This window comes from Candoia aspera, chromosome 2 (genome assembly GCF_035149785.1).
Source record: "Candoia aspera isolate rCanAsp1 chromosome 2, rCanAsp1.hap2, whole genome shotgun sequence".
In the NCBI taxonomy this organism is placed as follows: Eukaryota; Metazoa; Chordata; class Lepidosauria; order Squamata; family Boidae; genus Candoia; species Candoia aspera.
Window position 1 is genome coordinate 15,073,300 of NC_086154.1, and position 13,103 is coordinate 15,086,402.

At 44.3% G+C, this 13,103-nt stretch overlaps 1 protein-coding gene across 2 annotated transcripts in view; it reads right to left on the reverse strand.

Moving 5' to 3' along the window:
• Nucleotides 1-13,103, reverse strand: part of DDAH2 (DDAH family member 2, ADMA-independent) — a 30,069-nt gene that overhangs the window by 2,873 nt on the left and 14,093 nt on the right. For both annotated transcript variants that reach the window (XM_063291287.1, XM_063291288.1), the window contains exons 3-6: nucleotides 4,216-4,315; nucleotides 2,868-2,941; nucleotides 1,791-1,910; nucleotides 111-254 (exon numbers count right to left, since the gene is read on the reverse strand). In XM_063291287.1, coding sequence (XP_063147357.1) covers nucleotides 111-254; nucleotides 1,791-1,910; nucleotides 2,868-2,941; nucleotides 4,216-4,315 — 438 coding nt within the window. The remainder of the gene's footprint in view (nucleotides 1-110; nucleotides 255-1,790; nucleotides 1,911-2,867; nucleotides 2,942-4,215; nucleotides 4,316-13,103) is intronic.

The following is a 13,103-nucleotide window of genomic DNA, read 5'->3' on the forward strand; positions in this document are numbered from 1 at the left end:
AAATGCTTCAGATAGAACCTATGCGTGTTCCAAAAAACCACTCACCCCAATCCCTCCCAACTCAACATGCTTCACCCTCCCACGAGACTCAAGCCTCCCCTCTGTCTTACTTGCACACTGTTTGGATACTCTTCTGCGCTGCGGTGCAAGAGGATGCTGCTCTTCTGGCCGAGACGAGCATAGATGCAATTAGCAGCTGGGTCATCAGGTACTGTCAGCGTTTCATAGTGGTGATCAGTTAACTGCTCCATGGTCTTCAGAAAAAGAGGAGGAGGTAGAGGAACTGAACATTTGCAGCTGTAGTCCAGACTGTGTCAAAAACATAATTTTCATTTTGGCCCCCTACCAATCCCCATTCCACCTTTTCCTGAACTGGTTCGTTTTGGGCTTTCCTTTTACTACACGACTTGAATTCTGAAGCCAGCTGAAAAAACTGCCTTGCTGGACCAGATATGTGAAAGAACTGGATGAGCGGTAGATTCAGGACTGGAAGAGCAAGCCGAATCTCCACCGAAGCAGGATTATCTGGCAGAATGTACCCCAGCAAGACTTTTAAAAACTATTATTGATCAAAGCTTTGACCTGTTTTTCATTGTTCTAAAACAACAAAGCTCACACCAGCTGCAAATAGGAAGAGATTCGTGGGGAACAGGTCTGTGAATATTAACTAGTTGTGAAAATAAATGAACTCTTCAGGACCAAAGGCAGTATATCTCTGAATAATAGGTGCTGGAGATGATTACCACCAACAGGCCCTGCTTGAGAAACTAGAACAGCTATTCTAGGAAAGTCCTGCTGGTCTAGGCAGGCTGCAACCCACACTTATCTCTACTTAGCCAACATTCCAGTGTCCAAGAAACAAGGCAAAGCAGCGAGTCTGCTCTGTGTTTGAAAATACATCCATAACCTTGAAAATACACCCCTAAAAGTTAATAGCCTTCCAAAGAACATTATTTTCCTAGCCTGGCAGAGGTGGGACAGAACTTTATGTAGAAGCTTACTGCATTTCTTTGCTGGGCATGAAATAGAGCCACTTCCTCCTCCTGCCAGCCTGCTTTGTTTCGTTTCTGGACAAGGCAACTTGTCTACAAGAAATTCCTTGTCCTCTACAGTTGTTGTTTATTCATTCAGTCGCTTCCGACTCTTCGTGACTTCATGGACCAACCCACACCAGAGCTTCCTGTCGGTCGTCAACACCCCCAGCTCCCCCAGGGACGAGTTCGTCACCTCTAGAATATCATCCATCCACCTTGCCCTTGGTCGGCCCCTCTTCCTTTTGCCCTCCACTCTCCCTAGCATCAGCATCTTCTCCAGGGTGTCCTGTCTTCTCATTATGTGGCCAAAGGATTTCAGTTTTGCCTTTAATATCATTCCCTCAAGTGAGCAGTCTGGCTTGATTTCCTGGAGGATGGACTGGTTTGATCTTCTGGCAGTCCAAGGCACTCTCAGAATTTTCCTCCAACACCACAGTTCAAAAGCATCGATCTTCCTTCTCTCAGCCTTCCTTATGGTCCAGCTCTCACAGCCATATGTTACTATAGGGAACACCATTGCTTTAACTATGCGGACCTTTGTTGTCAGTGTGATGTCTCTGCTCTTAACTATTTTATCGAGATTTGTCATTGCTCTTCTCCCAAGGCCTCTACAGTTACTGGCATTAATGCAAGACTATTTGGCAAAGGTATTCTGGGGACAGGGATGAACGGATGAAGGGTTCTTTCCTAGGAGATGGTCAACTCAAGAACCTGAAGGCTCTTTCAGGAAGAGACCCTGGTGATTCTAGGGATTACCTTCATGGCTTTCTTGGCCACTTCACTGCTGCCAATGACCACTGTGTCAGGTCCAGCCATGCTGCAGAAGCTGCGGAGATGCAACGTGCCTGAGACAGGAACGGTAGACACAGCAAAATCCTGCATGAAGACAACATTGCTTGAACTTCTGCAGATGCCCCTGAGCTGTACTAAGAACATCTCTTCTCCTTCCTACCTCCTATCTAGTACATGACTTTGCCAATAACCTCGCTCAAGCAGTCTATCTAAATCACTCATCCCAATTTGGGGCCCACTTGGACTATTGGGTTTCACCGCCCATCATTGCCATCCCCAAGTTGTCTGGGAATGACGAGAACTCCTGGTGGATTCAGGTAGACACCTGAAGTAAGAATTAGACATGTGCAAAAATGTCCTGAGTCCAGAAGGAGCCACTTCAAGCTTGGATCACTTTGGGTAAGGTTAGAGCAATTCCTGGGAACTCTGGACCGACAGTGCCTGTTTCAGACCAGAGATCCTTCACAAGTGAAGCATACAGCACACCTCTGATGGGAATAAAGATCTAGAGGGCAAATTGGGAGCCCCCCTCTTTGGGGGAATGGAAGCACAGAGGGGGACGGACCTCATCGCTGACTAGCTGTATGCGGTGGGACACATTCCTGGACTACTCCATTCCAAAGTGCTTCGCAGTCCCTGTGCAGTGTTGTTGCTACCTGCCACACATTTTTGCCTATCTGCTATATTTTGGACTAGCATCCCTATTATCCTCAATTAGCTTTGTTGGGTTGAAGAGCACTGCACTCCACAACTGTTGAGAAAGACTGCCTAAAACATGTCTCAGAATCCTCTGCCATGGGCTTCTTCATAGGAGCTCTTGGGTGGATGTGCTAAAGTGAAAAAAATTCCCAGACAATTTGGAAAAATATTTTTTTTATTGTTGTTATTGCCTCTGCATTATGCTATTCTTTTAAAGAGAGGCCCATTTCAGTATACAGTAGATATACAGGAGAAGAAAAAACAAGAACAGTATCCAGCACATACACGTGTAAATGTATGTTTGGGGTATGTGCGTGACCCACTCTAAGAAATTCAACTCACCCTAAAAGCATCAGCTACCATCTCTGCTCCTCTGTGATTAGTCCACTTGGAAATACCCACAAAGAACTCTCTACCTGTAAAAGACAACTGTCATGTTCACTGAGTCAATGTAGTTTATACATCGTAACGTTTCACATGCCATGGCGCTGACACGCGTTTCTGTTTGAGAGGGAGCTGCTGTGAGACCTTGTACCAAGCTCTGTATGAGGAATCAGTACAATGGAATGTGTTTGGGTTATGTTCTCTGTTCAAGGCCTTTTCCCGCAGACCATCAGAAACCGTTAGGAGCACCTGGGATTGTGGACTTGAGAAGACTCTGCGGGGGAGGGATTTCATTTGCACCGAGGGTTTTTAGTTTGCATTTGGCGCGCTTTCATCATTCTCAGCTTTCTTTGTGATCCTGCATGCTATTCTTTAATAAATCAGGTATCTTTGAATTCCTGCTCATGAGTCTGATGGTGTTTTAGAATAGGCAATCATTACACAACAGAAAGGTGGAAAACAGGATCATCAGCCTCCCCAGACTGAAGAAGTGTAAAGGAGAAATTGGCTGGAGTCATTATTGTAGCTCAGATCTGACCAAAACTAAGCATCATGTTTCACTGGAAGAAAAGTCTTAAAGCGGGGGTTGGGGATATATAAGAAAGAGGGCTTCATTGGCACAAGCATTCACCCCTAAAACATGCTGTTAATATTAGGGAGAGTTGTTTTGCTGGTTGCAGAAGGTTTCCAACCCTCTTTTTCATGGCCTCCGAAATGCTTTCTTATGCTATCAAAATTCAACAGTGTTGATTCCCATCCTTTTTAGGAAGGTAACACCGAAAAACTAACGCAACCTCTGAAATAGGCTTAATATTTTTAGGAGCTCCCTGCCCACCTTGAAAAAAAAAAACCTGAACAAGCCAGACCCTGCCCATGCGCACGACTCAATTTCAATAGTGGAGAACATATGCAGCTCAGGGTTGAACTGTTGGGTTGTGTTCTCTGAGCTTGGTTGTTTTCCTGCAGATGCTTCATCAGCATTGCACTGATGATGTTGCCTAGCCTGGTAATGAAACATCTGCAAGAAAGCAACCAAGCTCAGAGAACACCAAGAAGCCCCAGAAGTTACCAGATCTGAATGAACCACCACAGCCTATGAACTTGAATATAGTTCATAATTGAATGAATGAATGAATGAATGAACTTCCCCCCCAAACAAAGGGAAGCTTCTGAACACCAAACAGCTGCCCATTCCTGCTTTAAAACACTTGGGTTTTGCAGCATCAGCTCTTTCCTCACTGGCTGTCTTCTAGGATAAGGGCTGCCATTCTCAGAGCACACGCATGGTGACCGAGAGCCAACTCACCTGTAAAAAGTACATCACTTCCATCCAGGGTAGCTCCCTCATCTGTAACTTCCACCACACGAAGTTTTAGCTCCTCCAAGACCTTTTTGACACAGCTGATCTGTAACGATGGCAGTGAAAGTGAGACACCTGTTATGGGTGGAGCTCTTACCTCGACTCTCCTCAGGTACTCTTATTCTTAATACCTCTTCAGGTAAGAGGCTTCCATCAGATGGTTTCCCCAACCACCACCCCAGTTTTCTATCATCATCATCATCATCATCATCATCATCATCATCATCATCATCATCATCTACTATTAGTCAGACTTCCTCTGAGGTCTATATTAGGGAGCAATGCCCCAAATAGCCACCACATTGAAGAAACTGGCCTCAAGGAGCCTCAAGTATCCATGATCTTTTTTATACATTGAGTAGCTCATAACATGAACTCTGCCACGTGGAGACACTTAGCAGGTATTTCAGCTCCAGTTTAATTTGAATTAGTTGGGCCATAGCCAAACAGGCCAGTCCTCATAACTCACATCTCTTAGTAGACTCTAAGAAGTCAGCAATCATTACTATGTTTATACCAGTGTTTCTCAACTGTGGCAACTTTAAGATGTGTGGACTTCAACTCCAGAATTCCTGGCTAGGGTGGAGAATTCTGGGAGTTGAAGTCCACAAAACTTAAAGTTGCCAAGGTTGAGAAACACTGGTTTATACTGTAGCAAGAAGATAAGTATACATGGTTCTTGACAAAGCAATACAAGCAAAGAATGAGGAATCACCACCCCAAAGATGCTGCATTTTAACATTTCCACAAAGTGTGCATCACGTATAGAATACCTTGAAGAGCAATGGGGAAATAATCTTCTTTATCTATATCAGTTACTGATATTGTAATTTATATTTTTAGGGTTTTAATTGCTGGTTATATTGTGAACCGCCCAGAGTCCCCCTTTTGGGGGGAGATGGGCAGTGATATAAATTTGAACAATATATAAATAAATATAAATAAATAAATAAGGGACACAAGAGAGAATGGATGGGAATTAATGCAGTTGTATATTCTTTATGTCCTTCTGGAGGGGTAAAGAAGAGTAAAGGGTTAGGGCAGAAACGGGCAACTTGCAGCCCTCTGGATATGGCTGGACTACAGCTCCCATTATTCCTTGCCACTAGCCATGCTGACTAGGGCTCATAGGAATTACCGCTGAGCAACATCTGGAAGGCCATGGGTTCCCCAGTTGTGGACTCCACCTGTTGGAGAAATGGTACCATCCATGGTGAGAGTTTCCATGTTGGGGAAAACATACAACTTCCGTCTACAGGCCCAACCAAATTTGCTGGAAGGGGTAGGAGGGTGGAAGTTCTCTCGTAACACATCCCTAAATGAGAGTGAGCTGGGAGCTTCAGAGTTGCAGAGTTGCAGAACTGAACAAGGAGAGAAGGAGGAGACCTCAAACAGTCCACCTATCCCCACCTCCTATTAATCCCAGTGGTTGCTGCTCCTTCATAAAAGTGCAATTGTCAGTCAGTCTGCTATAGCATCAGTTAGAGCACTGAAGGGAAAAGCAAATGCCCCTTTAGGACCCTAAGTTCTTGGGGAAGTTGAGATGGCCTGGGCAGAGGGGAGGAATGGACAACGTTGTTTCTCTTGTTCTCTCCTGAGAAACTTCAGTCCATGTTCCTCAACAGCCTACTGATGATGCAGATAATTGATGGAGAAGAAGCTTTTCCCCCTCCCAAACACTATCCCATTCCAGACCAAGTCTCATCCCTGCGTAAGGCAAGAATGCCGGAACCTAAAGTGTGATTTTGTGCGTTGTTTTTTCTAAGCCCTTCTTTTTATACACATACATAAACTTGGAGGTTCCAAACCACCTCCGAGGGAAAAAAAAATTAATCACATGGATGACCTTTAACTTGATCTATTAATGTTTTGTTTCATCTTCATGCCACAGAGATGCCTGGGCTGTTCTAATTTTATCAATGACTCATCTCTTTCTCCCCCACATATGCACTTTTAAATTTAATTTTCATGGATCTGGTAAGCTTCTGCTTTCGACAGCATCAATGGCTTTCCCTTGCTGCAAACCTAGCCTTCTTTTCGCTTCTCCAACTTGTTATCCTCACAGTCCGGGAGGCTTCGTTTTTCAAGGAATATTTTAAAATGAGTGTTTGCCTTAAAACACACACACACACACCTTTCCAGAGCTGCAAAGGATACAGGTTGGACCCCACAGTTCTGGATCTACAGACCCTCCATAACTCCTATAGTGAATTGTGACATTTAGGCTGAATGATCTGGAGTTTGGTTTTATGATTTACCCAATGTGGGATTTGTTTCTGTTTTCTCTCTTACTGTGGTTGATGTATCTGTTATCTTTATCTTCGTCTTTATTGAGACTGATTACTGTAAACCAGTGTTTCTCAACCTTGGCCACTTGAAGATGTATGGACTTCAACTCCCAGAATTCCCCAGACTGCCATGTGATGTTGTTTGTTTGTTGTTTATTCGTTTAGTCGCTTCCGACTCTTCATGACTTCATGGACCAGCCCACGCCAGAGCTTCCTGTCGGTCGTCAACACCCCCAGCTCCCCCAGGGATGGTTCAGTCACCTCTAGAATATCATCCATCCACCTTGCCCTTGGTTGGCCCCTCTTCCTTTTGCCTTCCACTCTCCCTAGCATCAACATCTTCTCCAGGGTGTCCTGTCTTCTCATTATGTGGCCAAAGTATTTCAGTTTTGCCTTTAATACCATTCCCTCAAGTGAGCAGTCTGGCTTTATTTCCTGGAGGATGGACTGGTTGGATCTTCTTGCAGTCCAAGGCACTCTCAGAATTTTCCTCCAACACCACAGTTCAAAAGCATCGATCTTCCTTCTCTCAGCCTTCCTTATGGTCCAGCTCTCACAGCCATATGTTACTACGGGGAACACCATTGCTTTAACTATGCAGACCTTTGTTGTCAGTGTGATGTCTCTGCTCTTAACTATTTTATCAAGATTTGTCATTGCTCTTCTCCCAAGGATTAAGCGTCTTCTGATTTCCTGACTGCAGTCAGCATCTGCAGTAATCTTTGCACCTAGGAATACAAAGTCTTTCACTGCTTCTACATTTTCTCCCTCTATTTGCCAGTTATCAATCAAGCTGGTTGCCATAATCTTGGTTGCCATGTGATAAACTTTGCTATAAACCATTGAGAGCAACAGCCCTCAGGAGAAAGGAGTCAAAAAATTCAAGATGGCGTCCACAACTGTGTGATCAAAGCCCAGCCCCCTTTTGTGCATGCATCAATGTTGTGTGCATATGCAAAGGGGCAGGGTTTTGATCATGCAGTTGCAGGCATCTGGGCATTTCTGATCCCCAATGTAGACCCGCTTAACTGACAATCTATTGATCACGGCAGGTAGAAAGGCAAGAAAACAATAATAGAGCTAAAGGCACCCCAGAAAAGAATAAGCTGGCTGGGTGACCTTGGGCCAGTCGCTCTCTCTCAGCCCAACCCATCTCACAGGGTTGTTGTTGTGGGGAAAATAGGAGGAGGAAGGAGTATCAGGTATGTTCGCCACTTGAGTAGTTTATAAAAATAATAAAGGCAGGGTAGAAAATAATTAAATAAATAAATAAAATAAATAAATCAACACTGCCCCTCTCAAGCCTGGGACCTACTGCCTAGAAATAGAATAGAATAGAACAGAACAGAACAGAACAGAACAGAATTCTGTGTGTGTGTCCAATATATGCCCAGCCATGTCACATGCATTCTTTAAGCAACCCTACATGTGCAATCTGGGAAACCAGGTTTGTGAATCTGGGATGGAGGGAAAGAGCCTTCACAGATGCAACTGCAGCACACTTCGCCCCATTTCCCTTCCTTGTGTGGAGGGGTATGGCCTCCTAGGTGGTGCTTATGGGCATCGATCCAGCTGTGGGTATCCTTCTTGGCATATCGGGGCCCCTGCCCATGCTGCTTTTAAGCTTATGTAAAGATAGATTGGATTTTAAACCAAAATATAAAAGGAAGGCTGCATGCACGAAGCAAAACACTACCCCCAAGCACCATTTTTCTTTCCAGAAATGCCACAAGGCTGGCATGGGCCACATAAGCAGTTTTAGAAAATAAAAACCAGGGAGGGCTGCAGCCCAGCATGTCATGGAAGCCCAGGAGAAAAAAAGAAAGAAGCTGGGGTGAGGGTTGGGGAAAATTCCCCACATAGCTCTTTTCCTCCAGCCATGGGAAATGGGCAAGTTTCTCCTGATAGTTATTTTGTGGGACTACTCAGGAGAAGCTTCCATGATACTACTCTCCTTAGAGGACTGGAAACTCTTCGGGTAGGAACAACAAGATAACTAACCATGCACCCACACCATAGGAACTCCAAAGCATTCTGGATGTACCGAACAGGGCCGCAACTGGGGGGGCAAGCGGGGCATGTCCCCCAGGCGCGCACTGGGGAGGCACCAAAATGAGTGCTGGGGGGCTGCCAAAATGGGCGCGGAATCCATGTTTGCCCCGGGTGACACAGACCCTAGTTGCAGGCCTGGTACCAAAGATGAAATATGCTCATCCTCTCACTGGCCATGACTGTGTATGCACCACGTTGCCAAATCAGGCAGGATTTCATCCTTTTGGCAAGCTCACCCAAATGGAAGTTGGTAGGATGGATGTGGGGGCGGGAGATATCTGGATGAGTGGACAGACAGATGGATGGATAGATGGCCAAATAGAGGAATAGATTGATCAACAGGAAAATGGATTGATGGACGAATAAATGACTATAATTATTCTAAAGTGTGTCTATAGGGCCATTTTGAGAGTGTTTCAATGCACTTGGTCCTGCCACGGGATTCAGCCTAAGTACAGAAGCATTGTTAAGAAGTAATTCTTGCTAACATAAAAGGCGTATTATTCTGTGCGTGTGTAGGGCTGTTCAAACCGAAAAGCCATTTGGAGAACAAAAGGAAGCAGAATGTTTACAAGCACAACACTTCCCCTGTGAACTGATACCTGCTTTAGAGCTCTTCATGCAGGGTTTCTACTAAAGCAGAAGATAGTATTAAGGTTTTACACGATATATCTACAGGTGTGAAACATTTCCTTTTTCTTTCAGACCAAGTTCACTCCTCTCTAGCACCCAGCTTTAGGAGATAAGGATGATTCAGAACTTGTGAAGTGTGTCTTGGTGGGTTGTGCATTAGCACACACCTGTAAGTGACACTGGAGGAGGAGGATCGGCCAGGAAGGGAGGGCGAGACAGGACGCTAATTGCCAAGGCAACCAGACTGCACTGCAGAAACACAAGGTGCGATTAATCCCAGGGCCTCCTACAGAAGGACAGATGGGACCTTCATCTGACACCGTCAGCTAGATCAACCTTCTCCAGTGTGGCTCTCCACAGATTTCTAGCCTACGTCTCTCCAAGGCCGAACCAGTAGGCAAAATGATCAGTGGTTACGAGAGCTGTACCTTGGCTGACCTCTCAAAGCTAAGCAGGGGTCGACCTGAAATTTCATGGGAGACAAAGAATTCCAGGGCTGTAGACCAAATGGGGAAGAAGGCAATGGCAAGCCACTTCCTTGTTGATGCCAAGTGAGCCAGATGGGGTTCACTTGGCAACCAGGAGCTGAGCCTGATTTGAAGGAGATTTTATCTTGTCTGAAACATTTGGAGGGCACCCAGTTGAGAAACTCCACTCTAGACATTGTCTTCCTGTGGAAACAGAAACCTACGAAGATAAGGTGTCAGTGGAGCTAGGGAATTTGTGGTCCACATGGAGCCACATCACTGCTCTATCACAGTTGCTACTGAATATCCTAGTTTACTGCCAAAATTTGGTAGCAGTGCGCCTTTTTTTTCTCTCCAAGATCTTGTGCTGCATCAACAGAGGTAGGGTGTCAAGGTCATGAAGAGTGATAGTCCCCTTCTATGCTGCCCTGGTCAGACTGCCTCCGGAAAATGCTGGTCACCGCAATTCAGGACAAACACAAGGGAACTGGAAAGAGCACACAGAAAAGCAACAAAGATGGTGACCGGAATTATTTAAATTCTATAAATAATGGTTAAAGGAACTGGTTATATTTAGCCTTAAGGAGAATGGTCTGAGAAGAGACGTTAACAGTCTTCCAATACTTGAAGGGCTGTCAGTAGGAAGCGGGGTGGGGGTGGGGCGGGGGAGTTATTCTCCCTAGTATCTGATGGTAGATTTATTTATTTATTCATTCATTCATCGATCCAACCAATTTGTCCCCGCCCATCTCCTCCCTTCGTGGGACTCTGGGTGGTTTACAGTGATCAGTTAAAACAACAATCATACAATGAATAAAATATACAATATAAAATTACAGTAATATACAATATAAATAAGAGTAAAAAATAAAAAAGTCCAAGTGGCAAAAGTATCTAAAGCAGCCCAAGTGTGGGAGGAGTGGTCCATAGCAGCCATCCCCATGTAGGTCTATTCCCCTCTCCGCCCCAGGCGAGGCGGCAGAGCCAGGTCTTCAGACTCCGCCGGAAGGCCAGGAGCGATGATGGGGCCAGTCTCACCTCCGGGGGCAGCACGTTCCACAGGGCGGGCACCACTGCAGAGAAGGCCCGCTTCCTGGACCCCGCCAAAGGAAGTTGTCTTAGAGACGGGGTCCGCGGCATGCCCTCTCTGCATGATCGGATAAGAACCAACAGGTGGAAGCTTTATGGAAGGAAATCCAAACAAAAAAGGAGGAATTTCCTGACCACAAGAGACTTTTGAGCAATGGAACAGCTTGCCTCCTGAGCTGTTGGGGTTCCATCCTTGGAGGTGTCCAAGCCAAGGCTGGGCAGCCATTTGCTGGGGTGATCTGAGCGTTCCCACCAAGGTAGGGGGTTGGGTTAGAAGTCCACCAAGGTCCCTCCCAATCCTTTGATTCTACCAAGTGTTAAGTTTCAATTTAATCGTGTTTATATTGGCTTTAACTTGTTTTAGATGTAATCATTTCTGTCCCACTCCTCCTCCTGTAACTGTCCCTGTCCGTTTTGGGCCATGCCCCAGCCCAATGGTGGTACAACCCCCTAGCTACTTTTATGAAGTAACCCACAGCATGCCAAATGATGACAAAACACAGTCCCCAGCACTTGGACGGTTTCCCACTTCCACAAGGTGCACGTCTGCTCAGAAGTAAGCTGCAGCACATCTGCTGGGCCTCATTCCCTTTTCCGTGTCCGTAAACTGACACCACAACAGACTTGAACTCCTCCCCTGCTGTAATCCAGAGTCCTCTTCTACCTCAATAGAGCTTACTAGCAAAACGAATCCTAATAGGCTGGATCAGGTGTTACTACTATAGTATCACAATTCTCACCATACATGAGCTGACCATATGCAAATCTGAGGACCAGCAGGAAATTGTCTGTATACAAACTTGTCTTATGTGTCCCCCTAAATATGAGTCAAGGAAAACCCATGAGAGATGATTTATCACATAAAAGTGACTTATGACTGGTCCTTGCACATACGACCATTGCAGCGCCCCTGCGGTCACATGATCAAAATTCAGGTGCTTGGCGACCAGCTCACACTTACAACAGATGCAGCATTCCGGGGTCATATGATCGCCCTTTGCAACCTTCCCAGCCAGCTTCTGACAAGCAAAGTCAATGGGGGAAGCCAGATTCGCTTAACAACTGCGGTGATTCACTTGAAGGTCGTAAAATCAGGCGTGACTCACTTAACAACTGCCTCACCTAGCAACAGAAGTTTCTGTCCCAATTGTGTACTCACAATGGAGGCTGACTGAGAAAAAATGAGATCAGAGGTACCTATCTCTATCTCTCCTGAGATGAAGAATCACAAATTTCAACTCATGGATGCGTGAGTGATAGTAATTTCCTAGGGGAAATATTAAAAGGGCAACATCAGTATAGGTAATATTCCAAAATGTGCACTGTGTTATCTTTACTATCGTTTGTTTACTCTGTTTTTTTGTTTTCAAAAAAACTTTACTACAGATTAAAAAAAATATTTGGTGGAGATTAATAGGTTAAATCAGGTCTGAGTTTCACATGGACACATTTTTCCCCACAGGTTCTTAAGTTTAGCCACCACGAATTATCCAACTGTGAAGATTTCCAAGAATGAAACCTTGCAGGTTCCTACAATAATATTTGAATGAACTGAAGGTTAAGACTATTAGAAGTAAAAGGAAGGAATATAAAGTTCATTTACTTGATCAAGGTTAAAATAAGACTTTTTTTTTTTTGCAAAATTCTCGCAGTCCTTTACAGACTTTTTGCTGACACCAGGACTGAAAAGTTGATGTTTTATAGATTTGCTTATAGATAACGGATGGGATATGGGATGAAGCAGTATCTGTTTGTAACCTTACAAGAAAAGTTACTAAATTTGTCTATACTTGTTGTAATGATTGCTGGAAGTCACTTCTTTATTTATTTATTTATTTATTTATTTATTTATTTATTTATTTATTTTATTTTTCTTTATTATATTCTTTCTTTTCTTATTCTTTCTTTTTCTTTTCTCTTCCATTTTTCTTTTTTCTTTCTATTCTCTTTCTTTAAGTTTAGTTTGCATTAGTGTTTACTATTGTAATCAAAATCCTTAATAAAAATTTTATACAGAAGGAAAAAAAAAGAATGAAGCCTTGCAGGTGACAAGAGGCTACAGAATGCACATTTCGTAAACCTAAATGAAGAATTATACTCCAACCAGGTTTGTAAGAGTTCTTTTCCGATCACTAGTGACGCTTCATAATGGCCTCCAGGCAACCACACAAATGCATCCTCGAAGAGAAACATCTCAGCAATATATTTACAAGAAAGAGAACCAACATCCTTTACAGCAGTGTTCTCAACCTTGGCAACTTTAAAATATGTGGACTTCAACTCCCAGAATTCCCTGATGGCTGGG